The 27960-nt window shown below is 48.5% G+C and overlaps 1 protein-coding gene across 4 annotated transcripts; it reads left to right on the forward strand.

Annotated features, from left to right (window-relative positions):
- The first annotated feature begins 663 nt into the window (after window positions 1-663).
- Window positions 664-27612, forward strand: PRRT1B (proline rich transmembrane protein 1B). Of its 4 annotated transcripts, XM_041727051.1 has the most exons (5): window positions 664-788; window positions 17732-18201; window positions 18897-19040; window positions 20108-22049; window positions 24601-25941. In XM_041727051.1, the coding sequence occupies exons 1-4, from the start codon at window positions 779-781 to the stop codon at window positions 20255-20257; spliced, it is 774 nt and encodes a 257-aa protein (XP_041582985.1). In that variant the 5' UTR covers window positions 664-778; the 3' UTR covers window positions 20258-22049; window positions 24601-25941. The 4 variants fall into 4 exon arrangements, with proteins under 4 accessions (XP_041582985.1, XP_041582986.1, XP_041582987.1 ...); XM_041727052.1 differs by lacking the exons at window positions 20108-22049; window positions 24601-25941 and adding an exon at window positions 27545-27612; XM_041727053.1 differs by lacking the exon at window positions 20108-22049 and having other exon boundaries at window positions 22374-25941.
- The last annotated feature ends 348 nt before the right edge of the window (window positions 27613-27960 follow it).

Here is a 27960-nt window from a genome sequence, read left to right on the forward strand (position 1 = left end):
ATTACCTTTTAGCACAATAAAAACTAAGACCTTTTTTTTTTTTTTTTAAAGATTTATTTACTCATGAGACAGAGAGAGAGGCAGAGACACAGGCAGAGGGAGAAGCAGGCTCCATGCAGGGAGCCCCATATGCGGGACTCGATTCCAGGACCCCGGGATCACGACCTGAGCTGAAGGCAGCCGCTCAACCAGAGCCACCCAGGTGCCCCTAAAGCAAATTTATTAAAATCCTGAAAAAAAAAATCTTGAATATATTTGATGGCCTTGGGAATGCCAGTCGTGATGAAAAGCAGGGCAACTGCTAGTCACTTTCACGGTCTTTAAATCCCCTTCTAAGGACGCACCCCCGTGGCGGGCACCCCAAGCTTCCTGTCCGACCCACCCCCGCCGGGCCCTTCCTCCCTTCCCCTCAGCGAAGCGCGTGGGGCCGCGGGCGGAGCCTTCCTCGTGTTCCACGGACACCGGCCCCGGTGGCGCCCGCCGGCCAGCGGACACGCACACTCGCGGTTTCACACTCAGGCCGTGGCCCCCGAAACCCTTCTCCCTGGCATTGCTGGCGGCGGGGAACGGGCAGGCGGGCCGGGCAGCCGCGGTCCCCGGGCGCCCCGGTCCCGGCCCCTCCCGCGCGGGCCCCCGGCCCCTCCCCGCCTCCCCGCTCGGCGCGCGGCGCAGGTGGCCCCGGGCGGTCAATCATTAACCCGCCGCGCAGCCGCCTCCGGGAAACCCGAGCCCGCAGCCCCAGGCGAGCCCGGCCCGACGGCGGCGGGAGGCGCGCGCCATGGACGCAGGTGAGCGCTCCGGGGTCCCCGCGCCACGGCCGGCCGGCGGCTGCTCCCGGGCACCCCCTCCGGGACCGGGCACACCGGGAGGATGCTCTGAGGTCCTGGCAACGCCGGCGGCGCCCCTGCGGGAGGGGCGGGGGAAGGGCGGCAGGTGCCCCGCGCAGGCCCTTGGGCGCATTCCCCTGGCGTCCCCCACGCCCGTCCCTCCCCTGGTGACTGTCCGCCCCTCCGGCCACGCCGAAGCGGGCGAGGGTGAGGGCAGGAGGGCAGGGGGCCCTGGCCGGGCCGGGGTGGGGAGTAGGGGGGGCGGGCTGGGACGGAGAGGGGCCCGGGGAGGGAGGCGCGGCGGGACGGGGTGCGGGGACGGAGCGGAGAGGCTCCAAAGGGGCTCCAACGGCTCCCCCGTCCCCCCTCCGCAGGACTGAGCCCGGGCCCCGGGGGCCCCAGGCCGGCGGCGGGGGCCCGGAGCCGGGTGGGGGATGCGCCCGCCCGCCCGGCCCCGCGTCCCGCCCCGCGGCTGGAATGTCCGCGGAGGCTCGGGTGTCGAGAACCCGAGAACTCGAGGCCGGGGGCCCAGCGGCTCCGCCAGCAAATTTATTTACTCAGCAGCCCTATCTCCGCGCCATCGGGCCAGGCATTTGCCCCGGCGGGGGCCCCGGGAAGCTGCGGCTTCTGCTGTGATAACTGGGGCAGCGGCGGGCGGGCCTCCGCCAGGGACCGGCCTGCGCAGCGCATCTGCACCTGGAGCCCCGGACCTGCCTCCCGCCTCCCGCCCCCCTCCCCGCACCTGTGCAGGGGCCCGGGGCCAGCTGGGCGCACCTGACCACGACCCACGATGCTAGGACAGAGAGGGCCGCGAGTTCACGGTCATTATTTTTGAAGTGACCGTTGCTCTTCCCATTTCACAGATGAGACACCCGAGGTTTGTGGGGTTTGTCAGGGGCCTCAGGTGGCGCAGCCGGACGTGGCGCCCGCTGCGCGATCGCGCGCAGGGACTGTCGGCCTGCGCGGGCGGCACCTGATGTCCCGGTGTCCCCCGTCCGCGGTTCAGGGCGATGCGGTGAGCAAGCATTTGGCCGGTTGCCTGCAAAGCTTCCTCGGCAGCCCCCAGGTGCCTGAGCTTGCTGAAATCGCCGTCTCTTCGGGGGGCTTGTGCACAGAATTGTTCGCGCCTCGGACCCCGGTGGGCAGGGGGCGCTCACCGGAGGCCTGTGGGGTTGAGGCGCTGGCTGGCCGGGCATCTGCAGGCACCACAGACACACAATGGGGTTTGGGGCTCCAGTGGCTCTGGGCTAGAGGAAGCCTCCCCTGTAGACAGCAGACACCACCCGCCCCCCCCAGTGGTGTCTCTGCCCGTAGACTTGCTTATCCAAGAACCCCAGCCCTTGGGGGGTGGTGAGGTTGGGGCCCTGGAAGGCCCCGGAGCATAGCTGGAGGCCTCTACAGGGCTGGGGGGCTGGCTGGGGTCTTCCTCCTCCCGAGGTCTCCTCCCAGCCTCAGGCAGCAGGAGTTGGTGGGGGTGAGCACTTTGAGGCGCAATCCTCACCGCAAGGACGAGGAGACTGAGGCACAGGGAGATGAAGCGGCCCTGGTGGCCTGGGCCCTGAGCTCCAGCTCCTGATGGAACCAGCCCGGAGGAGATGAGGGGGCTGTGGGTGCCGGGCACTCCGACGGTGCTCTACCTGCTGGCAGCCCTGTGGCCCATCAGTCCTGCTGGGTCTGGCCGCGGTGCACACCCCTGCCTTCTGCTCAAGCCACTGTCACCTCTCCCTTTGCCCTGTGCCTGCTCCTCCCCACTCCCCAGGCTCACTCCCAGCCCTCCCCCCACCTGGGCCCTGGCTGGGGAAGAAGCCCCCCGCCCCCCATCAGTCTGCTTGGCTGTGTAACGAACCAGCCCAAACTGAGCAGCTTCACACAACAGGTGCACATGTTTCCCCACCTGCTACAGATATTTGTGAACGATTCTCCACCTAGTCACATTTTCTATTTCTCTTGGTAAATACCCGTGAGTGAAATAGCTGGATCCTATGGCAGGTGTCTGCTTAGCTTTTATTTGTTTGTTTGTTTTTAAAAGATTTTATTTATTTATTCATGAGACACACACACAGAGGGGGGGTGCTGAGACACAGGCAGAGGGAGAAGCAGGCTCCATGCAGGGAGCCCAATGTGGGACTCGATCCTGGGTCTCCAAGATCAGGCCCTGGGCCGAAGGCAGACACTCAACTGCTGAGCCACCCGGGGATCCCTATTTATTTGTTTTTAAAGGTTTTACTTATTTACTTGAGGGAGTGAGAGAGAGGCCGAGGGTGAAGCAGACTCCCTGCCAAGCAGGGAGCCCGATGATCCTGAGATCATGACCTGAGCCGAAGGCAGACGCTTAACCAGCTGGGGTGCCCCCGTGCTTAACTTTTAAAGGAAAATTTGAAGTGTTTCCCGAAGTGGTTGCACTGCTTTCCTTTCCCACTCGCAGTGTCTGAGAGCGGCAGGTGTTTTACACACGCACCACAGGGGGTCAGGTTCTCCGTTAGTGGAGAATTCTAGCTGTTCTAATGGGTGTGTAGTGATGCCTCCTGGTTTGAGTTGGCATTTCTAATTTTGATGGCGTTGCTGGTAACTAATGACGTCAAGCATCTTTGGATGTGCTTATCGATCCTTTCAATATCCTCTTTGGTGAAGTGTTCGCAAATCAACCACCCATGTTCTTGTTGGGACATTTGACTTACTGAGCTGTGAGAGTGTCAGGCATCGTTGACACAACTCCTCTGTTTGATCCATGTGTCATGAATATTTTCTCCCATTCCGTGAATGGAAGACCTTAGGGGCTTTGTATGACCTTAGTGATGATTTTCACTTTTAATGCTGGCCTTAAAAAAAATCCTAGTGTAGTGAATGGAGTGCCGTATTAGTGCCAGGTGTACAGTTTAGTGATTCAACAATTCCATAACTAGTGCTCATCGAGGTACATGTCCTAATCCCCATCACCTGTCTCACCCCCCCCCCACCTTCCCCCACTACCCATCTGTTCTCTAGAGTTAACAGTATCGCTTTTGGTTTGTCTCCTCTCTTTCTCTCTTCCCCCTTCTTTGTTCATTTCTTTTGTTGCTTAAATTCCACATCTGAGTAAAATCATAGGATATTTGTCTTTCTCTGACTTATTTCCCTTAGCATTACACTCTCTAGATCCATCCATGTCACTGCAAATGGCAAAATTTCATCCTTTTTATGGCTGAGTAACATTCCATTCTCTCTCTTTACCACCTTTTCTTTATCCATTTGTCTACTGATGGACGCTTGGGCTGCTTCCATGGTTTGGCTATTGTAAATAATGCTGCGGTAAACATAGGGGTGTGTGTACCCCTCTGAATTAGTGTTTTTGTATTCTTTGGTAAATACCCAGTAGTGGAATTCCTGGATCATAAGGTAGTGCTGTTTTTACCTTTTTTAAAATTTTATTTTATTTTTATTTAAGTAAGCTCCACTCTGGGAGGGGGAGCTTGAACAGGGGACTTGAACTCATGACCCTAAGATCAAGACCTGAGCTGAGATCAAGAGTCAGAGGCTTAACCAACTGAGCCACTCAGGTGCCCCTCTTTGTACTTGTTTGAGGAGCCACCACACTGTCTTCCACAGCGGCTGTACCGTGGAATTTCCACCAACAGCGCTCGGAGGGTCTTTTTCTCCATGTCTTTGCCAACACTTTTTCTTGTGTTGGTTTTAGCCATTCTGACTGGTGTGAGATGCTATCTCATGGATTTGATTTGGATTTCCCTGATGGTCAGTGATGATGAGCATCAGTTCATGTGTCTGTTGGTCGTCCATATGTCTTCAGAGAAACATCTGAAAATGGGCAGAAGATGTAAATAATCAGATTATTTGTGGTTTGGATTTTTTTTTTTTTTTTTGGTGTTGAGTTGTATAAATTCTTGACACATTTCAGATACAAATCCTTTTTTTTTTTTTTTTAAAGATTTTTATTTATTCATTCATAGAGATGCAGAGAGAGAGAGAGGCAGAGGCACAGGCAGAGGGAGAAGCAGACTCCATGCAGGGAGCCTGACGTGGGACTAGATCCTGGGTCTCCAGGATCATGCCCTGGGCTGCAGGCGGCGCTAAACCACTGAGCCACTGGGGCTGCCCTCAGATGCAAATCCTTTATTGGTTATATCATTTGCACATATCTTTTCCTACTCCATAGGTTGTCTTTCAGGGTTGTTGTTTTTTTTAAGATTTTATTTATTTATGAGAGACCCAGAGAGAGAGGCGGAGAAGCAGGCAGAGGGAGAAGCAGGCTCCCTGAGGGAAGCCCGATGCAGGACTCAATCCCAGGACCCCAGGATCACGCCCTGAGCCAAAGGCAGACACTCAACCACTGAGTCATCCAGGCGTCCCTAGAAATGTCTTTTGAAGGGGCCAAGTGTTTTTGTCTTTTTTGATTTTGAAATTTTACAGATTCTTTTTCTTGTATGATTCATGCTTTCGGTGTCATATATCTTTATCCATCCTAAGATCCCGCGGGTCTTCCATGTTTATCCTGGGAGTTTTATAGTTTGAGGATGACACTCAGGTTTATGATCCCTTCGGAGTTAACTTCTGTGGATGTTGTGAGGAAAAGTCAATATTCACTTTTCTCCATGCAGCTAGTCGGTTGACCCTGTACCAGTTATTAAAAAGACTTTCCTTCTTCACTGAATTGCCTTGGAAACCTCACAAAACTCAACTGAGCAAATATGTGTGTGTCTGTTTCTGCACTCTCATGTTTTAATGCTCCACGATGTATGTGTCTATCATTTCATTAGTGATGAGCTGTCTGGTTTACCCTGGATTTATAGTAAGTCTTGAAATCAGATAGATTCTTCTAATTTTTTTGTCCTTTTGAAAATTGTTTTGGTGATTTTAGGTGCTTTATATTTTCATAACAATTTTATAATGATCTTGTCACTTTCTATATTTTAAAAAAGCCTGCTGTATATGGGGTGCATGGGTCACTGTTGGTTGAGCAGCGACTCTGGGTTTCAGCTCGGGTCATGGTCTCGGGGTCGTGGGATGGAGCCCTGTGTCAGGCTCCACACTTGGTGCAGAGTCCACTTGGGATTCTCTCTTCTTCTCCCCCGCCCCAAAATAAATAAAATCTTAAAAAAAAAAAAGCCTGCTAGAATTTTGAATATGATTGCGGTGAATCTATAGATGAATGTGGGAAAAATTGTTATCCTAATAGTTTGAGTGTTCCAAACGATGAACATGGTATATATCTTTCTGTTTGAGACTTAAATTTCTCAGCAGTGCTTTATAATTTTCAGTGTAGATGTTTTGGAATTCATTGGTTCAACTTATCCCCAGTTATCTTACAGTTGTGTTGGTGCTACTGTGAGTTGGATTTTATTTTATTTTATTTTATTTTATTTATTTTATTTTAAAGATTTTATTTATTTATTCATGAGAGACGCACAGAGAGAGAAAGAGACACAGGCAGAGGGAGAAGCAGGCTCCATGCAGGGAGTCTGATGTGGGACTCGATCCCGGGACTCCAGGATCATGCCGTGGGCTGAAGGCAGGCACTAAACCACTGAGCCACCCAGGCTGCCCTGTGAGTTGGATTTTAGTTTTAATTTTGTTTTCCAGTTATTTGCTACTAGTGCATAAGAACATAATTGATTCTGTATATTATTAACCTTGTGACCTTTGACCATATTAAATCCATTTATTCGCTTTAGGAATCGGTGTGGATTTCCTGGATTCCCTGTGTAACAAGTGGATCATCTGCAAACAAGGAGAGTTTTACTCCTTCTTTTGCAGTCTGTGATTTTTATTGGCTCCCTGCTCAGTGAGGAGTCTGCTTCTCCCTCTCTTTCTGCCCCTCCCCATGCTTGTGCTCTCTCTAGCTCTCTCTCTGTCAAATAAAGAAAGAAAATCTTAAAAATAAAAAACTGTGGTAAAATATACATAAAATGTATAATTTTGAAAGTTATGTTCAGTGCATTCATCTTTTTAAAATATATATAATAAAAGGAGAAGCAAGCTCCCTACTGAGCAGGGAGCCCGATGTGGGGCTCGATCCCAGGACCACAGGATCATGACCTGAGCCGAAGTCAGACACTTCACCGCCTGAGCCACCCGGGCGCCCCAGTGCATTTACCTTCTAGTGCAACCATCAGCAACATCCATCTGCAGAACACTTTTCATCTTCCCAAACCGAAACTCTGTCCCCATTAAACAATTACTCCCTGTGCCCCCCACCCCAGCTCCTGGGGCCTCTGAGTTTGATGACTTCAGGGACCTCGTGTCGATGGACTCACAGAGTATTTGTCTTTTTGCACGACTGACTTATGTCACTCAGCATCATGTCCTCACAGGTACTCCACATCACAGAGCATGTCAGGATCGCCTTCCTTTCTCAGGCTGAGTCATATCCCGTAGTGTGGCGACAGCCCGGCTGTTCTCGGCTCATCCATCAGTAGAGCTCTTGGGTTGCTTCCCCCTTCTAGCTGTCGTGGATGCTGCTTCTACAAACTCGGGAGGTCACATACCTCTTGGAGCCCCTACTTTCAATCCTTTGGGGACATATATATACCCAGAAGTGGAATTATGGGACCACCTAGAAATTATCTTTTTTCTTTTTTTGAAGAACTGCTGTATGTTTTCCACAGTGGCTGCACCATTTGACATTCCGACCAGTGATGCATGATGTCCCAATTTCTCTTCATCCTTGTCTCTGGCTTTTTGTTTTGCTTTGTTTTTTTTTTCCCACTCATAGTGATGATAATGGGTGTGAGATAAATGGGTGGTTTCAAGCTACTGTGTGTGTGACTACTTCGTTAGAATATGCTAGAAGAGGGTAGCCCAGGTGGCTCAGCGGTTTAGCGCCGCCTTCAGCCCGGGGCATGATCCTGGAGACCTGGGATCCAGTCCCGCGTCGGGCTCCCTGCGTGGAGCCTGCTTCCTGCCTGTATCTCTGTCTCTCTGTCTCTCCTCTCTGTCTCTCTGTCTCTCTCTCATAAATCTTTTTTTTTTTTTTTAAAGAATATGCTAGAAGACTAATACATACCTTAATTCCTCAAGCATGTTTTCTTAAGGTCTCTGTTTCTGGGTTGGCACTGTGAGATCCTGGCCTCTGGTCTCCTGACGGCTGTCTACTGAGCGTTACGGAAATCCAAATCATCGTTGCCCTGTAAATCGAGGTCCCTTATTTCCTTCTGTCTGTTGTCAAGACTTCATTGCTATTATTGGTTCTAAGAATTTAAGCATAGTTTACCCCCTCAGAGTCCCTGCTTTGGATTTTCCAAGTTTTATGAATCTGTAGATTTGTTTTTCACCAACTTTGTGGTGTGTGGCGCCTTTAGTGCTTCAAATATAGTTTTTTCCCCCAGATCTCTCCTGGGACTTCCCTGACCTATCTTTTTAGACCTTCTCATGTTACTACACAGGTCACTGAGGTTTTGTTTTGTTTTGTTTTTTCCTTTTTCCACCTTTCCTTTTCTTCTCTCTGTTCTGCACATTCAGAGATTTGGTCCCCCCCCGCCCCCCCATCACCTCCATTCTGTAATTGAAGCCAACCAATGAATTTCTAATTTCAGACATTATATGCGTCAGTTGAAAATTTCCATTTGGTTCCTTTTTTAAAAAATCATTTCTAATTCTCTGTTGAGAACTATTTCAAGTGCATTTCTCTTTACCTCTTGGAGTGTGTGCTGATGGCTGCCTTTCCGGTGATTCCCGCACGTAGGTCCTCTTGGGGGGCCTCTGCTGATCCATTTTTTTTCCCATAGGACTGGGCACATCGCCCTGGTTCTTTGTGCAGCAAATTGTCTCATCTCGTATCCCAGTCATCGTGAGTATTAGATTGTGTAGATTCTTAGCCTCGTTCTAATTCCCGGGTATGTTGATTTGTGGCGTTCTAGCAGGCGATCCTCTGTTGCTTTCAGATCACCAGTTCTGTTGTGATGCTTCCAACTGTGGTCCAGTTTTCTTTCTTGTTAAAATATTTATTTATTTATTTATTGGGTGGGGGAGAGAGTGCAAGCAGGGGGAGGGGCAGAGGGAGAGGGAGAATCTTCAAGCAGACTCCCCTCTGAGCATGGAGCCAACACAGGACTCGATCCCACGACCCTAAGATCAGGACCTGAGCTGAAACCAAAAGTCGGGCACCTAACTGACTGAGCCACCCAGGCACCCCTCTTTCTTTATTTTTCCATCTTTCTTCCCTTCCTTCCCTCCCCTCAGTGTTGTACTGATGTATAACTGACGCACCATCGTGTTGGTGTCAGGCGTGCAGTGTGCTGCACTCGGTTTTCCCCTGTGTTGCCTAACAACCACCATGGGACCTCAGGGTAGCATCCATCACCATACTTAGTACAAAAGTTTTTTTCTTAGGGGAACTTTTAAGATCCTGTCTCCTGGCTATTTCAGATACATGACACAGTATTAACAGCGGTCACCGCGCTGCACGTCACATCCCCATGACTTTATCGCGTAACTGGAGATTCATACTTTTTGACACTCTTTCTCCATTTCGCCCATGTGCCCATCCTCTGCTTCAGGCAACCTCAACCAGTCTGTTCTCTGTGATCATGGGCTTTTTTTTTTTTTTTAAGACTCCACATAGAAGTGAGATCACTTGATGTTTGTCTTTCTCTAACTACTTATTTCACTTAGCATATACCCCTTAAGGTCCATTCATGTTGTTGAAAATGGCAAGATTTCATTCTTTTTATGGCTGAATAATGTTCCATTGTGTGTGTGTGTGTCCCCACCTGGTCATCTGCTGGTGGACACTTAGGTTGTCTCCGTGTCTTGGCTGTTATACATAATGCTGCGGTGAATATGGGGGCACACATATCTTTTTGAATGAGTGTTTTCGATTTATTTGGATAAATACCTAGAAGTGGCATGCTGGATCACATGGTGGTTTTTGTTTTTGTTTTTTTTTAAGATTTATTTATTTGAGAGAGAGAGAGAGCGAGAGCACGAGGGGAGAGGCAAAGAGGGAGGGAGAAGCTGTCTTAAGCAGGCTCCACGCTGAGTCCGGAGACAGACATGGGGCTGGATCTCCCAACCTGGAGATCGAGACCTGAGCCGAAACCTAGAGTTGGACGTTCAACTGACTGAGCCACCCCAGCACCCCTTGGTAGTTCTATTTTTAATTCTTTCAGGAGGCTCTACTGTTTCCTAGTGGCTGCCCCAGTTTGCATTTCCACCAGCGGTGCACAAGGGTTCCTTTTTCTCCATATCCCCACCAACACTTGTTATTTCTTCTTTTTCATGCTAGCCATCCTTACCAGTATGGGGGGGCATCTTATTGCACTTTCGATTTGCATCTCCCTGATGATGAGTGGTGCTGAGCATCTTGCCATGCCCCTGTTGGCCTTCTGGATGTCTGCTTTGGAGAAATGTCTATTCAGATCTCCTATCTATGTTTTAGTTGGATTGTATGGTTTTGTTTTGTTTTGTTTTGTTTTTTTGCTATTAAGTTGGATGAATTCTTTGCAGATTTTGGATATTAACCCCTCATCAGACACATGATTTGCAAATACATTCTCCCATTCTGTATACGTGCTGCCGAAGCAAGCACTGTTTTCCCATCCAGCACGTTGCCTTTTCATTTTGTGCACAGTCTCTTTTGCTGTGCAGAAGCCTTTTCGTTTGATGTGGTCCCACTTATTTTGTTGCTTTCATTTCACTTTTGGTGCTAAATCTAAAAAATCATAGCCAAGACTGATGTCAGGGAGCTTTCTGCCTATGTTTTTCTCTAGAAATTTTATGGTTTCAGGCCTTACATTCAAGTCTTTAATCCATTTTGAGTTAATTTTTGTGTGTGGTGGAAGAAAGTGGTCCAGTTTCATTCTTTTGCATGTGGCTGTTTGGTTTTCCCCACTGTTTATTAAGGAGACTCATTTCTCTGTTGTACATTCTTGGCTTCTCTGCCATAAGTTTAGTGACCCTATATGTATGGCTTTATTTCTAGGCTCTCTGTTTCATTGACCCAGGTGTCTGGTTTTTTTGTTTTTGTTTTTTCCAAAATTACATTTAAATTCTAGTTAGTTAACACATAGGGTCATATTGGTTTCAGGAGTAGAATTCAGTGATGCATCACTTACATACAACACCCAGGGCTCATCACAAGGCCCCTCCTTAATCCCCATCACCAATTTAACCCATTGCCCTGTCCACCTCCCCTCCAGCAGTCCTGTTTTTGTTTCTTTGTTTTTTTTTTTTTTTTAGTTTACTTGTTTGAGAGAGAGAGTGAGAGAGCATGTGAGCAGGGGGAGGGGCAGAGAAAGAGGGAGGAAATCCCAAACCAACTCCACACTGAGCACGAAGCCTGATGTGGGGCTCACAACCCTGAGATCATCACCTGAGTCAAAGCCAAGAGTCAAACACTTAGCTGACTGAGCCATCCAGGCTCCTCTAGTCAAGAGTCTCTTACAGTTTGTTTCTCTTTTTTTTCCTCTCATATATTCATCTGTTTTGTTTCCTAAATTCACACGTGAGTGAAATCAAATGGTATTTGTCTTTCTCTGACTGGCTTATTTTGCTTAGCATAATACCTTCTAGTTCTATCCATGTTGTTGCAAATGGCAATATTTTGTTTTTGATGGCAGAGTAATATTCCATCACATATATAGACCACATTTTTTTTTTAATTTTAAGATTTTATATATTTATTCATGAGAGGCACACAGAGAGACAGAGACACAGGCAGCGGGAGAAGTAGGCTCCCTGAGAGCCCAATGTGGGACTCGATTCCAGGACCCTGGGATCACAACCCAAGCCAAAAGCAGATGCTCAACTACTGAGCCACCCAGGTGCCCCTTCCTTTTTTTTTTTTTTTTTTAAGATTTTATTTATTTGGAAGAGAGAGGATGAGCAAAGCGAGAAGGAGAAGCAGATCCCCAGCTGAGCAGGGAGCCCAGTGAGAGTCTCCATCTCAGAACCCTGGCATGACCTGAGCCAAAGGCAGACTCTTAACAACTGAGTCATCCAGGTGCTCCTAGACCACCTCTTCTTTATCCATTCATCAGTCATGGACATTGGGGCTCTTTTCATAGTTTGGCTGTTGTGGACATTGCTGCTCTAAACATTGGGGGTGCAGGTCCCCTTCACATCTGTAGTTTTGTATCTTTTGGGTAAATACCTAATGGTGCAATTGCTAGATCATAGGGTAGCTCTACTTTTAACTTTCTGAAGAATCTCCATACTGTTTTCCAGAGTGGCTGCACCAGTGTGCATCCCCACTAGCATCGGAAGAGCATTCCCCTTTTTCCGCATCCTCGCCAACACCTGTTATTTCCTGTGTGTCTTTTTAAAATTTTTTTAATTTTTATTTTTTTAAATTTTTATTTATTTATGTATTATAGTCACAGAGAGAGATTGAGAGAGAGAGAGGCAGAGACACAGGCAGAGGGAGAAGCAGGCTCCATGCACCGGGAGCCCGATATGGGATTCGATCCCGGGTCTCCAGGATCGCGCCCTGGGCCAAAGGCAGGCGCTAAACCGCTGCGCCACCCAGGGATCCCTGTGTCTTTTTTTTAGATTAAAATCTCTGCGATATAGTATGAAATCAGGGTGTGTGATGCCGCGAGCTTTGTTTTTTCTTGAGATTGCTTTGGCTATTCAGGGTCTTTTGTGGTTCTGTACAGATTTTAGCATAATTTCTCTAGAAAATGCCATTGGGGTTTTGATAAGGATTGCACTGAATCTGTACATTGCTTTGGGTGGTATGAACATTTCAACAGTATTAATTCTTCCAATCCATGAGCATGGGGATGTCTTTCTATTTATTTGTCTTCATTTTCTTTCACTAATGTCATTTTATTTTTGGTGTACAGGTCTATTACCTTCATGGTTAAATTTATTCCTGGGAGGGGGACTGCCTGGGGGCTCAGTCGATTAAGTGTCAGACTCTCAAGTTTGCTCAGGTTCATGATCTCAGGGTTGTGAAATCAAGCCCCAAGCTGGACCTGGAGTCTGCTTAAGATTCTCTTGTTCCCTCTCCCTCTTTCCCTGCCCCCTTAAAACAATTTATTCCTTGGGACACCACGCTGGATCAGTTAGTGGAGCATGCAACTCTTGATCTTGGGATCGCGACTTTGAGCCCCACCTTGAGGGTAGAGTTTATTTTTTAAAAAGGATACATTTATTCCTAGATATTTTATTCTTTTCAAGGGGAGTTATTTTAGTCCTTTAAAAAATTTTTTATTTATTCATTTGACCGAGAGAAATCCAAGCAGGGGGGAAGGGTAGAGGGAGAAGCAGACCCCTAGTTGAGCAGGGAGCCTGATGTGGGGCTCCACCCTAGGATCCTGGGATCACTACCTGAGCCGAAGGTAGACTCTTAACTGTCTGAGCCGCCCACGTACTCCTGGTATTTTATTCTTTCTGATGCAATTGCAAATGAGTTGCTTGCTTGCTTTCAATTTTTATTTATTTATTTTTAAAGATTTTATTTATTTATTCATGAGAGACACAGAGAAGCAGAGGCACAGGCAGAGGGAGAAGCAGGCTCCATGCAGGGAGCCTGATGCGGGACTTGATCCTAGGACTCCAGGATCATGCTCTGAGTCAAAGGCAGACACTCAACCACTGAGCCACCCAAGTGTCCCTTTCTTTTTTTTTTTTTTTTTAAGATTTTATTTGTAAGTAATCTCTACACCCAAAGTGGGGTTTGTACCTATAACCCCGAGATCAAGAGTCACATTCTCCACCAACTGAGCTAGCCAGGTGCCCCTAAATGTGTTATTTTCTTAGTGACTCTGATAATTCATTATCAGTGGACAGAAATGCAATGGATTTTTGTGTATTGATTTTGTATCCTGCAACTTCAGTCAGTTCATTCATTAGTTCTAAGTTTTTTTGGCAGAACTTTTAGGGTTTTCTAGTTATTATATCATGTCATCTGCAAATAATGACCCTTTAATTTCTTCCTTTTCAATGTGGATGTCTTCTATTTTTGTTGTTGTTGTTGTTGTTGTTGTTGTTGCCTGACTGCTGTGGCTAGGACTTCCAGAATTATGTTGAATTAAAGTGACGAGAGTGGGCATCCTCAATTTGTTCTTGTTCTTGGAGGAAAAGCTTCCAGCTTTTCAGAAGTGAGTATGATGCTAGCTGTGGGCTTGGCATCTATCGTGGCCCTCCTTATGTTGAAGTGTGTTTCCTCTATACCCATTTTGTTGGTTGGGTTTTTATCCTAAATGGATATTGACTTTTGTCAATACTTTTTCTGCACCTATTGAGATGATCCTATGATTTTTTTTCCCCTTCATTTTGTTAATGTAGTGAGTGTATCATATTGGGTTTTCTGTGTGTAAGTTTGACCCCTCCCTGGAATCCCATTCCACTCAGGTCCTGGTGTGTGATCCTTTTAATGTACTGTTGAATTTGGTTTGCTGCCATTTTATTGAGGATGTTTGCATCTGTGTGAATCAGGGCCACTGACTGGCCTGTGATTTTTTTCTTGTGGCACCCTCACCTGGTTTTGGTATCTGGGTAATGCTGGCCTTGTAAAATGAGTGTGGAAGTGTTCCCTCTGCTTCTATTTTTGGGAAGCATTTGAGGAGGACTATTAGTTCTCTGACTGGTAGGACTCACCAGTGGAGCCGTCTGGTTCTGGACTTTTGTTTGTTGGAAGGTGTTTGGTGAACTGACTCCATCTCCTTACTAGTAGTTGGGTCTGTTCACTTTCTAGATCTTCATGATTGTCTTGGTAGGTTGTATGTTTTTAGGAATTGATTGAGCTCTTCTCGGTTGTCAGATTGTTCGTGTTCATGGTCTCTTTACGATCCTTTGTGTTTCTGTGGTATCTTTGTAATGTCTTTTGTTTTTGATTTTGAGTTCTTTTTCCTTTTGTGAGTCTAGCTGTACGTTTGTCAGTTTTATCTTTTCAAAGAACTAGCTCTTAGTTTCATTGATCTTTTGTTTTTTTCGTTTCTAGTCTACTTATTTCTGCTTTCATCTTTGTTATATCCTTCCTTCTCCTAACTTTGGGCTTCATTTCTTCATCTTTTCTCCTAATTTCCTAAAGTGTAAAGTCATAATTGCTATATCCTTGTGTCAGACCTCTGTATCCTTATGTAATACCCTTCTTTGTGTTTATGTTGATTAATTATTTTTAAAGAGTGTGAGTGAGTGTGTTTATTGGGGAAAAGCGAGGGGGGCGGGGAGAGAGAGAGAGAGAAAGAGAAAGCGAGAGAGAGAGAGAGAGAGAGAGAGAGAGAGAGAGAATGAGAATCTCAAGCAGACTCCACGCCTAGCATGGAGCCTAATGTGAGGCTCAATCCCAGGACCCCGAGATCATGACCTGAACCACAACGAAGAGTCAGGCATTTAACTGACGGAGCCTCCCTGGAGCCCCACAGTTTTTGTTTTAAAGTTTACTTTGATATAAATACAGCTACACCAGCTTTTTTTGGGGTCTGCATTTGCACGGAATACCTTTTTCCATCCCAATTTCAGCCTGTGTGTCCATTTTAAGCAAGTCTCTTGTAGGCAGTATATAAATGGATCTTTTTTTCCCCCTTTCAGGTTCTCAGTATATTTTGACTGGAGAATTTATGCCATTGACATTTAAGTTAATTATTTTTTTAAGATTTTATTTTTTTATTCATTCAAGAGGAAATGAGAGAGTGAGAGCACATGAGCATTGAGGTGTAGAGGGCAGAGGGAGAGGGAGAAGTAGGTTCCTCACTGAGTGTGAAGCCCAACATGAGGCTCAAACCCAGGACCGTGACCCAAGACTAAGGCAGAGGCTTAACCACCTGAGCCCGCCAGTGCCCCCCCTCCCCCCCTCCCCGTTGACATTTAGGTTAATTATTGTTAGGTGTGTACTTATTGCCTTTGGTTAGTTGCTTCCTGGCTGGTTTGGTGGTCCAGTTTGGTTGTCCTTTATGCTGATCTAGGTCTGTCGCCTACACATGCAGCTTGGAGGGGGAGAGTCCAAGATCTGTGTGGATGCAGTCTAGGGTGACTAATCACCCTAGTTTATCTGAGACTAAGGGTTTTCCCAGGATATGAGAGTTTTAGTAGCAAATCTGAGAAAGCCCTGGGAAAACAGATATATTGGTCACCCCGATTCACACACACAAGTAGGGCATCCCCTCTGCAGCTCCTTCCTTTCTAGGTGCTGGTTTATTTGCTCCTTGGGAGCCGCTCTGGCATGATCCAAAACTGTCCCCCTTACGCTGGAAGCTCAGGAGGGACTGAGGAAGAGGGGGGCTGCACCAGGTGGACAGGTGGCAGGGCTAATGAGCAGGGGGACCCCTGAGATCATGACCTGAGCCGAAATCAAGAGTCAGACACTGAACTGACTGAGCCACCCAGGCACCCCTGGGAGATGTTTATTGGCATTCTGTTGGCCAAAGCATGTCACGTGTCCCGTCCAGATTCAGGGAGTACGGAGATAGCAGGTGGCCATGGGTGAGGGTATGGAGGCATGAACCCCACCGCAGGCCTGTGAGTGACACCCTGGCTGCTGGGAGTGGGTGGGTGGGGAGTTCTCAGGAGTTCAGCACTCCTTGCTGTTGGGGATCCCTTCTCTGAGGATCCCTGGCTTCTAACTCAGTCCCTCCAAGGCCTCCTGGGACTGGTGGGCTATCTCAGCAGGGCTCCTACCACCTCTCCTGAGCTGTTGCTGCTCCAGCTGTTCTGCTTCTCTCTCTGCCTCCTGTAACCTTTAGGGACATTTGGGAAATAAACCTCTAAAGCCAGGCCCTGGGCCACCCACCCTACTGTGGGGCTTTGTATACCTACCAGGGTTTCTCCTACAGGCCCTTCCTGATACTTAAGGGTACTCAGCTGGCCAGGGTGCTCTCGGGAGGTGCAGGGTCCCTTCAAGACTTGGAGAACCTGTTTGGGTACCTCTGGAGTGACATCCTAAAAAATAGAAGTCCGTTATTTTGCCAGCACATGTGGGTTTGTTTGGGAATAGCAGACAATTGCAATTTGGGAAATGCAAGCTACGGCAAACCCCAGGCAAATCCAACAAAGGAAGGAGAGGAGTATTATTTTGTGGAGAAGGAAGAGACGTTGGGAGGGGCTGTCCTGAACCGAAGGCCACTGGAGAAAAGCAGGAGCTCAGGGCGGATTCCTCGTAGGAGATGCAACATCCATCCTCACTGTTGGGTCTGTAGTCCTCTTCCTCTTCTGTTGCAGGTGTGCCTGCTGGGGTCTGTAACTAACAGATCTTCCTGGAATTGACGTGGGGGGTGAGCAGTTCTCCCATCTGGCATCCTGCTGCCACCTTAGTGAGCTTTCCCTTTATGGTTTCCACAGGAGTTTATCCCAGGGGTGCTGCTGGGGCCAGGGCTGATGGGCAGCCAGGCAATCGAGGGCCTCTGAGCTCTCAGTTCCCACTGCTAGTGGGCTTTTCCCCACCTACTGCTCTGCTTTCTCCCTCTTCCTCACCCCCATTCGGGCTTCTGTCCCCTCTATGCCTCAGCCGGCATTTGGCCCTTGGTGACCTCCTGGTTCTTTGAGGTCAGTCCATTAGCCAGGGTCCGGCTACTCTGGAGCACCCCATCTTCCCTACCTCCCAAGCCAGGAGTCTGTTTGGCTCAGATCATCTCCTCAGATCGGCTCTCAGGGGCTGCCCTGGACACACCCTTCCCTGTCCAGTCTACCAGCGACAGGGCGGGGGGCAGGACAGCTCCCCAGTGGCAGCCTTGGGCCCAAGGTCAGGCCTGTGTTCCGTCCAGCCTGGGGATGCTTTGGCTGCATGACTGCCAGCAAGCACCTTCCCCTCGGCACCTGTTTTCTCCTCCTACCCCTATACTTTGGGAAGATTCTTCCAACACCCAGTGGGGAGAGACCTGAGTGCAGCCTCCCCCTGGGAAGAGTGGGGACTGGCAGTGGTGTTGGGACTTTCTCCCTGGAGGGGCTGTGATTTGTAGCTGGGGGCGGGGGAGGGGTCCCACTGGGTCCGTGGTGCTTGGGGGCTCACGGCGCCTGGCCTGTCTTCCCAGGAGCAGATGCAAAAGGAGGCGGTGGCCCCACATCCCCCGAGGACTCCCGGAGCCCTGCGCTCCCGCAGCTCCCGCAGCTCCCGCGGCGCCCGCAGCTCCTGGATGAGGACCGAGGGCCCAGGGAGGAAGTGGCCGCGGATGGGGGCAGCTCCCCGGCCCCCGAGGACCCGCCGGCAGATGCCCAGGCCGAGGCCGCGGCCTCGTCCGCTCCCCAGACCCAGGCTACAGGCGAGGCCCCGCAGGGGCCCAAGGCGGCAGCTGGCGGGGTGCCCAACATCGGCTTCGTGGGCGAGCCCCCGCCCTACGCGCCGCCCGACCCCAAGGCCGTGCACCTGCTCTACCCGCCCTTCCCGCAGGGGCCCGTCCTCTTCCAGCCCGGGCCCTCGCCCCAGGCCCTGTACCCGCCGCCGGCGGCCGCGCCCCTGTACCCAGCACCTGCCGCGCCGCCGCTCTTCACACCCTTCCCGGTGGTGAGTGGGGGCCCCCCCTGCGCCACACCCACTTCCCACGCGGCCCCCCTCGCTGCCCCCACTCGCCACTGCCGCCCTGCCCAGGGGAGAGCTTGGCACACATGATGAAAGGTGACCACAAGCTGGGCTGCGGGGCCCAGATGAGGAAAGGGAAAGGATTCCACAGTCTGGGGAGAGGGCAAGCCTGGAAGGCTTCCCAGAGGTGGGGGCATTTGAGCTGAGTTCTGAGGGATGAGGAGGAGCCTTCAGATGAAGAGGAGGAGGGGCGCTCTGGGCACAGGCCTGGGGGTAGTGGGGGTCAGCTTAGGAGGGCAGGATAGGAGGGTGGAGGTCCATGGTGAGGGCCTCAGGGCCTTTGGGTGGGAGATGACTTGATTAGATTTTTAGAAACACTGAAAGGCCCCTGGGTGCTTGTGGGGAAGAGCTTAGAGGCCCCTTCACCCCATGGGAGCCCAGTCAGGGCAGGGAGATATGGAGATGAGCAGTTTGTAGAGGCCAGAAGTGAGAAGACCCCTAGGGGCTGGTGACAGGTGGGGGGCACAGCAAGAGGGCTGAAGGGGGGCCCCGACCTGACCTCTCAGTGACCCACAGCCTCACTGGATGGGAGCCAGGTGTGGGGGAGTGGACAGAGGGACCCTTCCATGGCCCTGGTTGGCTGTGTCCTCACCGCAGTGTGGTGACCTCTGTCCCCGCAGTACAACAGCCCCGTGGCTGGCATGCCAGCCCCCACCGCGGTGGAGCACAGGCCCCTGCCCAAGGACTACATGATGGAGTCCGTGCTGGTGACCCTCTTCTGCTGCCTGCTCACGGGGCTCATCGCGATCGTCTACTCCCATGAGGTAGGTGGGGGGCCACACAGCCCCTGTCCCAGCCCCTGGGAATCTCAGGAGGGTGCCAGGAACTGGGGCATCAGTGCTCAGTTGTCCGGGGAGCCCTCTTGGATGGCCACTCCTCCCCTCTCCTGTCTGCTCCGTACCACTGGAGATCTACTCCGGAACATTTGGCTAAACCAATTTACAGCAAAGGTGTGAATGATTGATAAGGCCCAAGGAACTGCCTGCCTCAGTGGGGGCTTGTGTTTAATGGGGTAGAGACTGTCCGTGCACGGATCCTTCTAGCCATCTAGCTACCCACCTGTCTACCCACCGTCCATCCGCTGACTACCTCCCTAGCCTCCTTTCATCCCTCCATCTGTCCATCCACTCTTCCACCCACCCCTCTATTATCTAATAACTCACCCATCCATCTTTCCTTGTCTATCCACCCCTGTCTGTCTGTCCGTCCGTCCATTCATCCATCCCCTGCATAGCTTCCTTCCTTCCTCCTGATATTCCTGACCATTCCCAGGCATGGGGTTGGTCCCTGGAGACCAAGTGATGCCACTGTGAAGACATCCCAATAAACAGAGTAGGCAGGCCCCTGGGGGCTCCTGCCCAAAGCAGACCTGGCTGTGGCCCTGACTTCCCCGCACTGCTCAGGCTCCTCCATCATAAAGCCGGGATGCTGTGGAGAAGGCAGCTCTCACGACTGCTCAGAGGTGGGGGTCTGGAGGCCACTGCCTGCCTGCCTCCCTCTGAGTTCTGGCTCCACCACTAGCTGTGGGGCCCTGGATGGGGCCCTTAACTGGGCCTCTGTTTCCTCATCTGCAAAGTGGGGGCAACAGGGACCCCAGTCTCAGGATTGTTGTGAGGGCTGTAGGTGAGGCCAAGGGCATGGTTCTGTGCCAGTCCCAAGGTAGGTGCCCCAGAGCTGGCAGTCGTGGCCTCCTTCATACATGGTGGCCCCGGGCAGGTCCTGAGCATCTCAGGGTGCCAGCATTCCAGGCTGTGCACCGGGCCCCAGCGCTGTTGGTGGTGTGGGAGTTGGGGGAGCTCCATGTCCACTCCCTGCCTCCATCTCGTTGCAGACCCGTGCTGCCCTGAGCCGGGGGGACCTGGCCCAGGCTGAGGAGGCTTCCCGGAAGGCCCGCTCACTCGTGCTCTTCAGTCTGCTCTTCGGGGTCTTTGTGTCCACCAGCTGGGTCATCTATGTGGTGGTGGCACTCTACCTCCCCTGAGAGCTGCTGGCTCCTTTGGGGATGCCAGGACGCACAAGGACACCCAACCTGGACAGACTGTTTCTGTGGACTTTGATCCCTGCTGGTGGCTATCTGTTGCCTACAGAGGGAACCCAGGGCCAGAAGAAGGTGGGATTTGTCACCCTTGACACACCCATAGCTAGGCCTCTGCCTCTACAGGTGGCCTCAGGCAGCATCCTCACCTGAACTGGCCCCAGATCCCAGGCTCATTGTGGGATGGGGGCACACCAGAGCTCCTGGGCCTCTGTGCATCCCCCTAAACTCTTTCTGGGACTGTGCTGGATGGGCTCTGTAGCCCTTGCCTTTACCTTACACCCGGGAGACCATCAAAGGGACCAGAGCTCCCTTTGTCCTTGGAGCCATCTGGAAGGACCTTGCAAACTCCAGTCTCCTCTACCTGCCTGGTGATTGTAGGGCAAAGCTGCTGGTGTTTCTTCTTCCCTGTGGAGGAGTTGAGTGGCGTCTTCTCTCCTTGGTAGCTCCTGGCCGATCATTCTGGACCCCTGCCCCATCCCAGGAGACAGGCGCTCTCATGCTGACTATGTCCAGAAACCAAGGCCACTGTGTCTGGTCAATAAACAAAAAGCAACCCCTTGGGCAGAGTTTCACGTCGCTACTTCTGGCTCACTTTCAGTGCGAGTGGCACATCGGTCCCCAGCTGGGCTCTGGGGGCTCCTGAGGCTGCCCCCCCTCTGAGATGCTGTTTGCATGAAGGCAGGTCTGGCCAGGGTCTGTTTGCTGCTCATGTTGTGTGGCCCCTCTGAGATGTGACCCACTTCTCATGGGGCTGTTTTACCAGAAGTTTCTCTCCCCTCCTCCCTGCCCTCTACTTCCTCCTTCTGTCGGTAGCCTTTCAGCTCTGCCCCACTCCTCCTCCCTGTCATCTGCGTGCTCCTTCTGTCCCTAACTTTATTGCCCACCAAAGGAGGGTCAGCTTGGTCCTGTGTGGTGAGGGCCACCCAGACTCGAGAGCACTTGGGTCACCCTAGAGACTGCTGGATGGCCTATAGAGCTATGTGTGAATGTCCCTGAGTCCCACCTGGCACCCTGGTCTAGTCAGCTGTGGTCCATTTTAACCAGATTCAGAACTGTCTGCAGAGGCAAGGGGTTTAGGGGACAGGGCGTGGAGGCCCCTGCAGCTTCCCAGCCAGGCCTCGTAATCAGCAGTGACATTCTAGCTGGTCCAGGCCCCAGCCACAAAACATCAGACCTTGCCATCAAGGAGTTTCTGGTTTCTTGAGGAAATTGGGTTTTCCCCATCTGTAAAATGGGTTGGCAGTACCATCTGCCCTCTGGAGTTGTGGGTAGACTCAGTGGAGCCCCCGTGGGTGTTCAGCACAACGCCTGGCTTGTGGTGAAGCCTCAGAATACCCAGTACGAGCTGGGTACTGCTGGTGGGGATTTCTGTAGGATGTCCCACAGCCAAAGGTTTTGGGAGAGCAGGGGGCAAGGGTCTTACCATGGGCTTAAGGACAGCCAGGAGCTTCCCAACCAGCAGGGAGGGAAAGCCATTAATGGCTGTTTTCCTGGGAAGGTGTCCAGGTTCTCTAAGAGGTCTGTGACTCCACAAGATAAAAAGCCATCTGCATGGAGAGGAGGAAGTCCGCCCCCGGCTCCCCTGTCAGCTCAGCCGTACAAGGATGACAGATCGAGTTAAATCAAGTGACTTCTGAGCACCCACTGTGTGCTGCTCACAGCCCTGGCACCTCAAGCAGAGAATACCTATCTCAACCTGGAGATGCTTTGGGGAGCCCGAGACATGGATGGGGAAGTAAGTGGTGAGGACAATGCTTGGGGGGTTGAAAGGCGGCCTCCTGCTGTAGGGTGCAGGGCTGGCCCAGAATTAGGGTATCAGACACTAGAATGCACGGCAGCCACTAAGGAGGAATCCAATTTTTAGGGATCAATAGATGCCAAAAAGTTTGGTAGAATTCAGCCACAGCTTTTCTTGCTAAACTTAAAATTGGGATCGAAAGAAATCACCTAGACCAGTGTTCCTTGAACTTTATGTGGGAAATACCAGGCAGATCTTGTTAACATGCAGATTCTGGTTCAGTCAGTAGGACCTCAGAGTCTGCATTTTTTTTTTTTTTAGATTCTGCATATCTAATGAGCTCTCCGCGATACTGAAGCTGAAAGAGGCACCGAGAGCAAATGCCACGTTAAGTGGAAAATTATTAAAACCATTAAAAGTCATTATAACCAGTATAAAGCTGGTGGATCCCCCCAGTGAGCTTCTAGCTAATGTAAAAAATAGCAAAGTGAAATTTGTAGTATAAAAACTAGAAGAGACAATGATTCTCTAGCAACAATATCTAAGAGTCAATGAAAAAAATTAGAATAAATCAGAATAAGAGAACTTAGTAAAATGGTTGAATATAAAATCTACAAATAGCCAACAGCAATAATCAGCTAAAAGTAGAAAAAAAATAAAAAATTCCACACACAATAGTGATAAAAACAGCAAAATCTAGGAATAAATTTAACAAGAAAGATGGAGATCCAAATGAAGAATGATTTTTAAAAATACCAAAAGACTAAAACGAACAACTGGACTAAATATCTGGATAGGAATATGTGTAATGTAAAGATATTCAGCCTTCTTACATAGAGATTTAATTAAGTTCCCACAAGGAACATGGTTTCCTTATAGGAACTTTTTAAACTATGGCAAAAGCATTTTTAAAATTAATGTGGAAGGAAAAAAAATTAATGTGGAAGGAAAATGTGCAAAAATTGCTAATAAAATTTTTTTAAGTTTAATGAGGGGGAATTTTGGTCCCTGGTGCTAAAACTTACCATAAAGCTACAATAATCAAGGCTCTGCCCCAAAGACAGATCAGTGAAAAGTAATAGAAAGTTCAGAAAACATCCTGAGTGTGTATAGGAAGTTAATATCTGATCAAAATGGCATTTAAGTTGGGAGACTCAAGGAAGGATCATAATACGCAGAGTTGGTTATCTGGTTGGAAAAAAGAATTCTCTTTATAATTGCATGTAAAAATAAATTCCAGATGGGTTAAAGAGCTCACTGTAAAATAGCCCTCCACTGGTGACAGAGGAAGGAGTAGGGGGAGGTCTGTAACTCAGGGTGCTGGGGCGGGATGGAGAGGAGGATGCTTGTATCTGGAAAACCACCCCAAAAGACAGTATATCCGGGGAATATAGATCTGAACCATCCAGTGGCTTCTATTACCAGATTGGAGAAAAACTGATAGAATACATCCAGATTTGGCAAGGGATGCAACACAGACCCTCTCATTTATTGCTGGTGCGTGCGCTGCCACAGTATTTGTGGCAAGTAGACAGTTGGCCTCTCTGAATAATACGCGTACCATGTATTCACATGCGTGTACATGCAAAGAACAGTCTAGAAGGATACATTCTAAACTGCTGACAGTGGCTGCCTTCAAGGAGGGAGCGGGACGGGGAGGGTTTGTGCAATATATTGCTGCACTTTAGAATAGAGATGTGTTCGTGAGTCGTGTAATTAAAAGTAACTGAGAAATGTGCGTGCCTTTTGACCTGGCAATTCCAGTTTTAGGGGTTGCAGCAGGGAAGGACGACAGTCTGTTTTCCTGAAGCTTCCAGTCCAGCGTGGGAGGCATTTAGCAGACAGCGTAGTTACCAACTAAGCCAAAGTGCCACGAAAGAGAGGGCACTAGTCAAGTCTGAAATGTTGAGTGAACCGAGGGAAAATGGATTCAGGTGCATCACAACTTCAGAGATGTTAAAATACGTATATTTTCTTAGTTGCTCTAGCACGGCCTTGAGGTGTCTGACCTGAGCCTGGTAAAGAAAGGCTTTCCTGAGGCCCCTGGGGATCTGTTAAAAAGTGCAAGGAGATGCTGCCAACCTGCACCCTCTAGGGGCTGCATCATTCTGCATTCCCCCCAGCAGTGGAGGAAGGCAGTAGATGCTCCATGTCCTCAACCCCCGCATTTGCCAGTGTTTTTAGTTTAAGCACTGCTGGGAGTGAGACTGTAATGGTGTTCACTGTGGCTTTACTTTGCGTCTCTCTGATGACGAATGACTTTTATAATGTGCAAGAGGACATCTTTTTATGTTGCGCCTGTGCAAGACTTGTGCCCATTTTTATGCTGGCCTGCCTTCTTATCAAGCTAGAGGAGTTCTTTATGGACTCTGGCAATGGGTCCTGTAGTCTCCCTTTTCACTCTCTGTGGGGTCATCTGATAAAAAGAAGTGCTCAGTTGTAATATACACAAATTTATCTTTTCCTTTATGGATAATGCTTTTTTGTGGCTTAAGAAAAATTCCCCTATTCCGAGGTTATGAAGATACTCTCTTATATTGTCTTCTAGATCTAGAAGTTTTACTGGTGGTGTATTTTCACACCTGGATCTCTCACCTACCTGGACTAGACTCCAGAGGTCCATTTGTCTATTTTTGTTCTAGTGTCACACTTCATTACCATGGCATGACAGTAAGTCTTGGTTTTGGGAAGGGCAAGCCTTTCCGCCATCTTTAAAAGGGTTTGGCCATTTAAAATCATTTGTATTTATAGTGAATTTTAGAATTAACTCGTCAGTTTTCACCAAAATAAAGATTGGGATTTTGACTATGATTGCTTTAAACCTATGGATTAATTTGGGAACAATTGGTATCTTTACAGTTTCCCAACAAAAATGGTGAATTTCTTTATTTTTTTAGGTTTAATTTTTTTCCCCTGATTTTGTGGTTTTTGTGCAGAAATATTGTACATATTTTGTTCATATCCCTGGACATTTGATTTGACGCTATTATAAATGTCATTTTAACATCTTTTGTTACTTGTTAGTATATAGTAATACAATTGATTCTTGATTGCTGACTTTTTATCTAGCAATCTTTCTATATTCACTTACTAATTCTGATAGTTTATTGGTAGGTTCTGTTGAATTTTCTACTTACACAGTATTATTTACATGTAATGAGTTGTCTTCCTTCTTAACCTTTACCAGGGGTGTGTGTGTGTGTGTGTGTTTGCTTCCTGCGCTAGCTTGGACTCCAAGAACAATCCTGGAAAGAGGTGCCCACAGTGGCAGCCTTACCTTTCTCCTAGTCCCAGGGCAGGTTTCAACAGTATGCCTTTAAAAAAGAATAGGCTTTTTCAGATTAAGGAACTACCCTTCTATTACTAGTTTGCTAAGAGTTAAAAAAAAATTGTGCATGCATATTGAGTTTTACTAAATTACTTTCATGTATCCTCTGAGAAAATTATGATTTATTTTGTGGTGAATCAGCATTGATTTTCAAATATTAAAGTGACTTCTCACTCCTGGAATAAACCCATCTTGATCATGACGTATTATCCTTTTTTATGCATTACTAGATTCAGTTAGTTGTTTTGTTTAGGAGTTTAGCATCTGTGTTCATGAGCGAAATGGTCTGTAATTTCATCCTTGTTATGGTTTTGGTATTAGAGTTTTCTTGGCCTCATCACAAGAGTTTGGAAATGTTTCTCATTTTCTTCTTTTTTTGGGAAACGTTGTGTAGGATTACAGTCATTTCTTACATGTCCCCCAGAGCTGTGTGTGTAACCTCCCAGCAGGATCATGGATTTGTCTGTTTCATCATGTTCTGTTGGCTTTTGCTTTAGATATTTTGAGACTATGTAATTAGATGCATATAGATTTAAACATTAAATCTTTTGGTTGAATGTACTTCATATATTCTCAAGTGTGTCTTTATAACTAGTAATACCTTTTGCCTTAAAGTCTACTACTTCTGCTATTTATAGTAGCTATGCTAACTTTTGTCGGGGGCTGTATTTGTGGAGTGTATTTTTTCCAATTTTTACTTTCAATCTCTCCGTACCTTTACATTTAAGATAAATACATCTCGTTAATGGCATGTACATTTAAAAAAATAGTCTGATGGCCTTTCAGATGGAGACTTTAGTCCATTTAGGGTTTTTTTTTTTTTTTAATTTTCTTTTTTAAAGTCATGTCTACACCCAACGTGGGGCTTTGATCAAGAGTCACATGCTCCACTGACTGAGCCAGCCAGGTGCTCCTGTTTAGTTTACTTAATGATTTTATTTATTTATTTTCTTTCTCTTTTTTTTAAAAATTTACTTATTCACGAGAGACACAGAGACAGAGAGGCAGAGACACAAGCAGGCTCCACACAGGAAGCCTGACATGGGACTCAATCCCCTGTCTCCAAGATCACGCCCTGGGCTAAAGGTGGCGCTAAACTGCTGAGCCACCCGTATTTATTTATTTTAAAGATTTTTCCTTATTTATTCATAGAGACACACAGAGAGAGAGAGAGAGACAGAGGGAGAAGCAGGCACCATGCAGGGAGCCCGACGTGGGACTCGATCCAGGGTCTCCAGGATCACACCCTGGGCTGCAGGTGGCGCTAAACTGCTGCGCCACTGGGGCTGCCCTCATTTTTGTTTAAATAGTTGATGCTCATTTAGGTTTATCCGCTTATTGGCTGTGTTTTGTTTATTCCTTCTTACATGTTAGACTTACATGCGCCACTGGGGCTGCCCCGTATTTATTTATTTTAAAGAAAGAGAGCACACGTGCAAGGAGGGGCAGAGGGAGAGGGAAAATGAATCTGAAGCAGACTCCACACTGAACGTGGAGCCTAACATGGAGCTTGATCCTGTGATTGTGAGATCAAGACCTGAGCTGAAACCAAGAGTCAGATAGACACTTAACCGACTGAGCCACTCAGGCGCAACAAAAAATTTGTTTGGTGTGTTTGGATGGCTCAGTTGGTTAAGCGTCCAATTCTTGGTTTCAGCTCAGGTCATGCTCTCATGAGTCATGGATTGAGCACACACACTCAGTGGGGAGTCTGCTTGAAGATCCTCTCCTTCTGCCCTCCCCCCTGGCTTGTATACAAATGCTGTCTCTCTTTCTCAAATAAATAAATCCTTAAAAAAATGTGTTTGGGGAGCACTTGGGTGTCTCAGTCGGTTAAGCATAGGACTCTAGATCTTAGTTTGTCTTAATCTCAGGGTCCCAAGTTCAAGCCCCATGTTGGGCTCCATGCTGGGTGGGGAGCCTACTTAAAAAAACGTGTTTGAGTTTGAATCACACCACCCTATTTGCTTTCTCCTGGTTCCACCTGTGCTATGTTTCATACTCTCCTTTTCTGCCTCCTTCCAGATCAGCTGTTGTTACTCCATTTCTTCCTATTAGTTTGGCAGTTAGACATCCTTTCACAATTTGAGTGGTTCTCTAGAGATTATAGCTTGTGTTCCCTTCTCAAAGCCAAATGTTCTTAGGACTTGTATCTTCTTTCTAGACAATTCAAGAACTAATTCAAGAATACCTCCATGCATCACCTTCCTGAATCCCATACCGTTGTTAGGTATGTTGATTCTCTATTTTTAAACCCCTAAGACAAGATAATCATTTTTGTTTTATTTATTTATTTTTTAAAGATTTACTTATTTATTCATTCAGAGAGAGAGAGAGAGAGAGAGAGAGAGGCAGAGGGAGAAGTGGGCTCCATGCAGGAAGCCCGTCGTGGGACTCAATCCCGGGTCTCCAGGATCACGCCCTGGGCTGCAGGCGGCGTTTAACCGCTGCGCCACCGGGGCTGCCCTCATTTTTGTTTCAAATAGTTGATGCTCATTTAGGTTTATCCGCTTATTGGCTGTGTTTTGTTTATTCCTTCTTACATGTTAGAACTTCCATTTGGGATTCTTTTCCTTCTGC

This window comes from Vulpes lagopus, chromosome 12 (genome assembly GCF_018345385.1).
Source record: "Vulpes lagopus strain Blue_001 chromosome 12, ASM1834538v1, whole genome shotgun sequence".
In the NCBI taxonomy this organism is placed as follows: Eukaryota; Metazoa; Chordata; class Mammalia; order Carnivora; family Canidae; genus Vulpes; species Vulpes lagopus.

Coding starts and splice junctions, on each gene's coding strand:
- PRRT1B (XM_041727051.1), top strand. Junction 18,202..18,896: donor TCTTCACACCCTTCCCGGTG/GTGAGTGGGGGC, acceptor CTGTCCCCGCAG/TACAACAGCCCCGTGGCTGG. Junction 19,041..20,107: donor CGATCGTCTACTCCCATGAG/GTAGGTGGGGGG, acceptor ATCTCGTTGCAG/ACCCGTGCTGCCCTGAGCCG.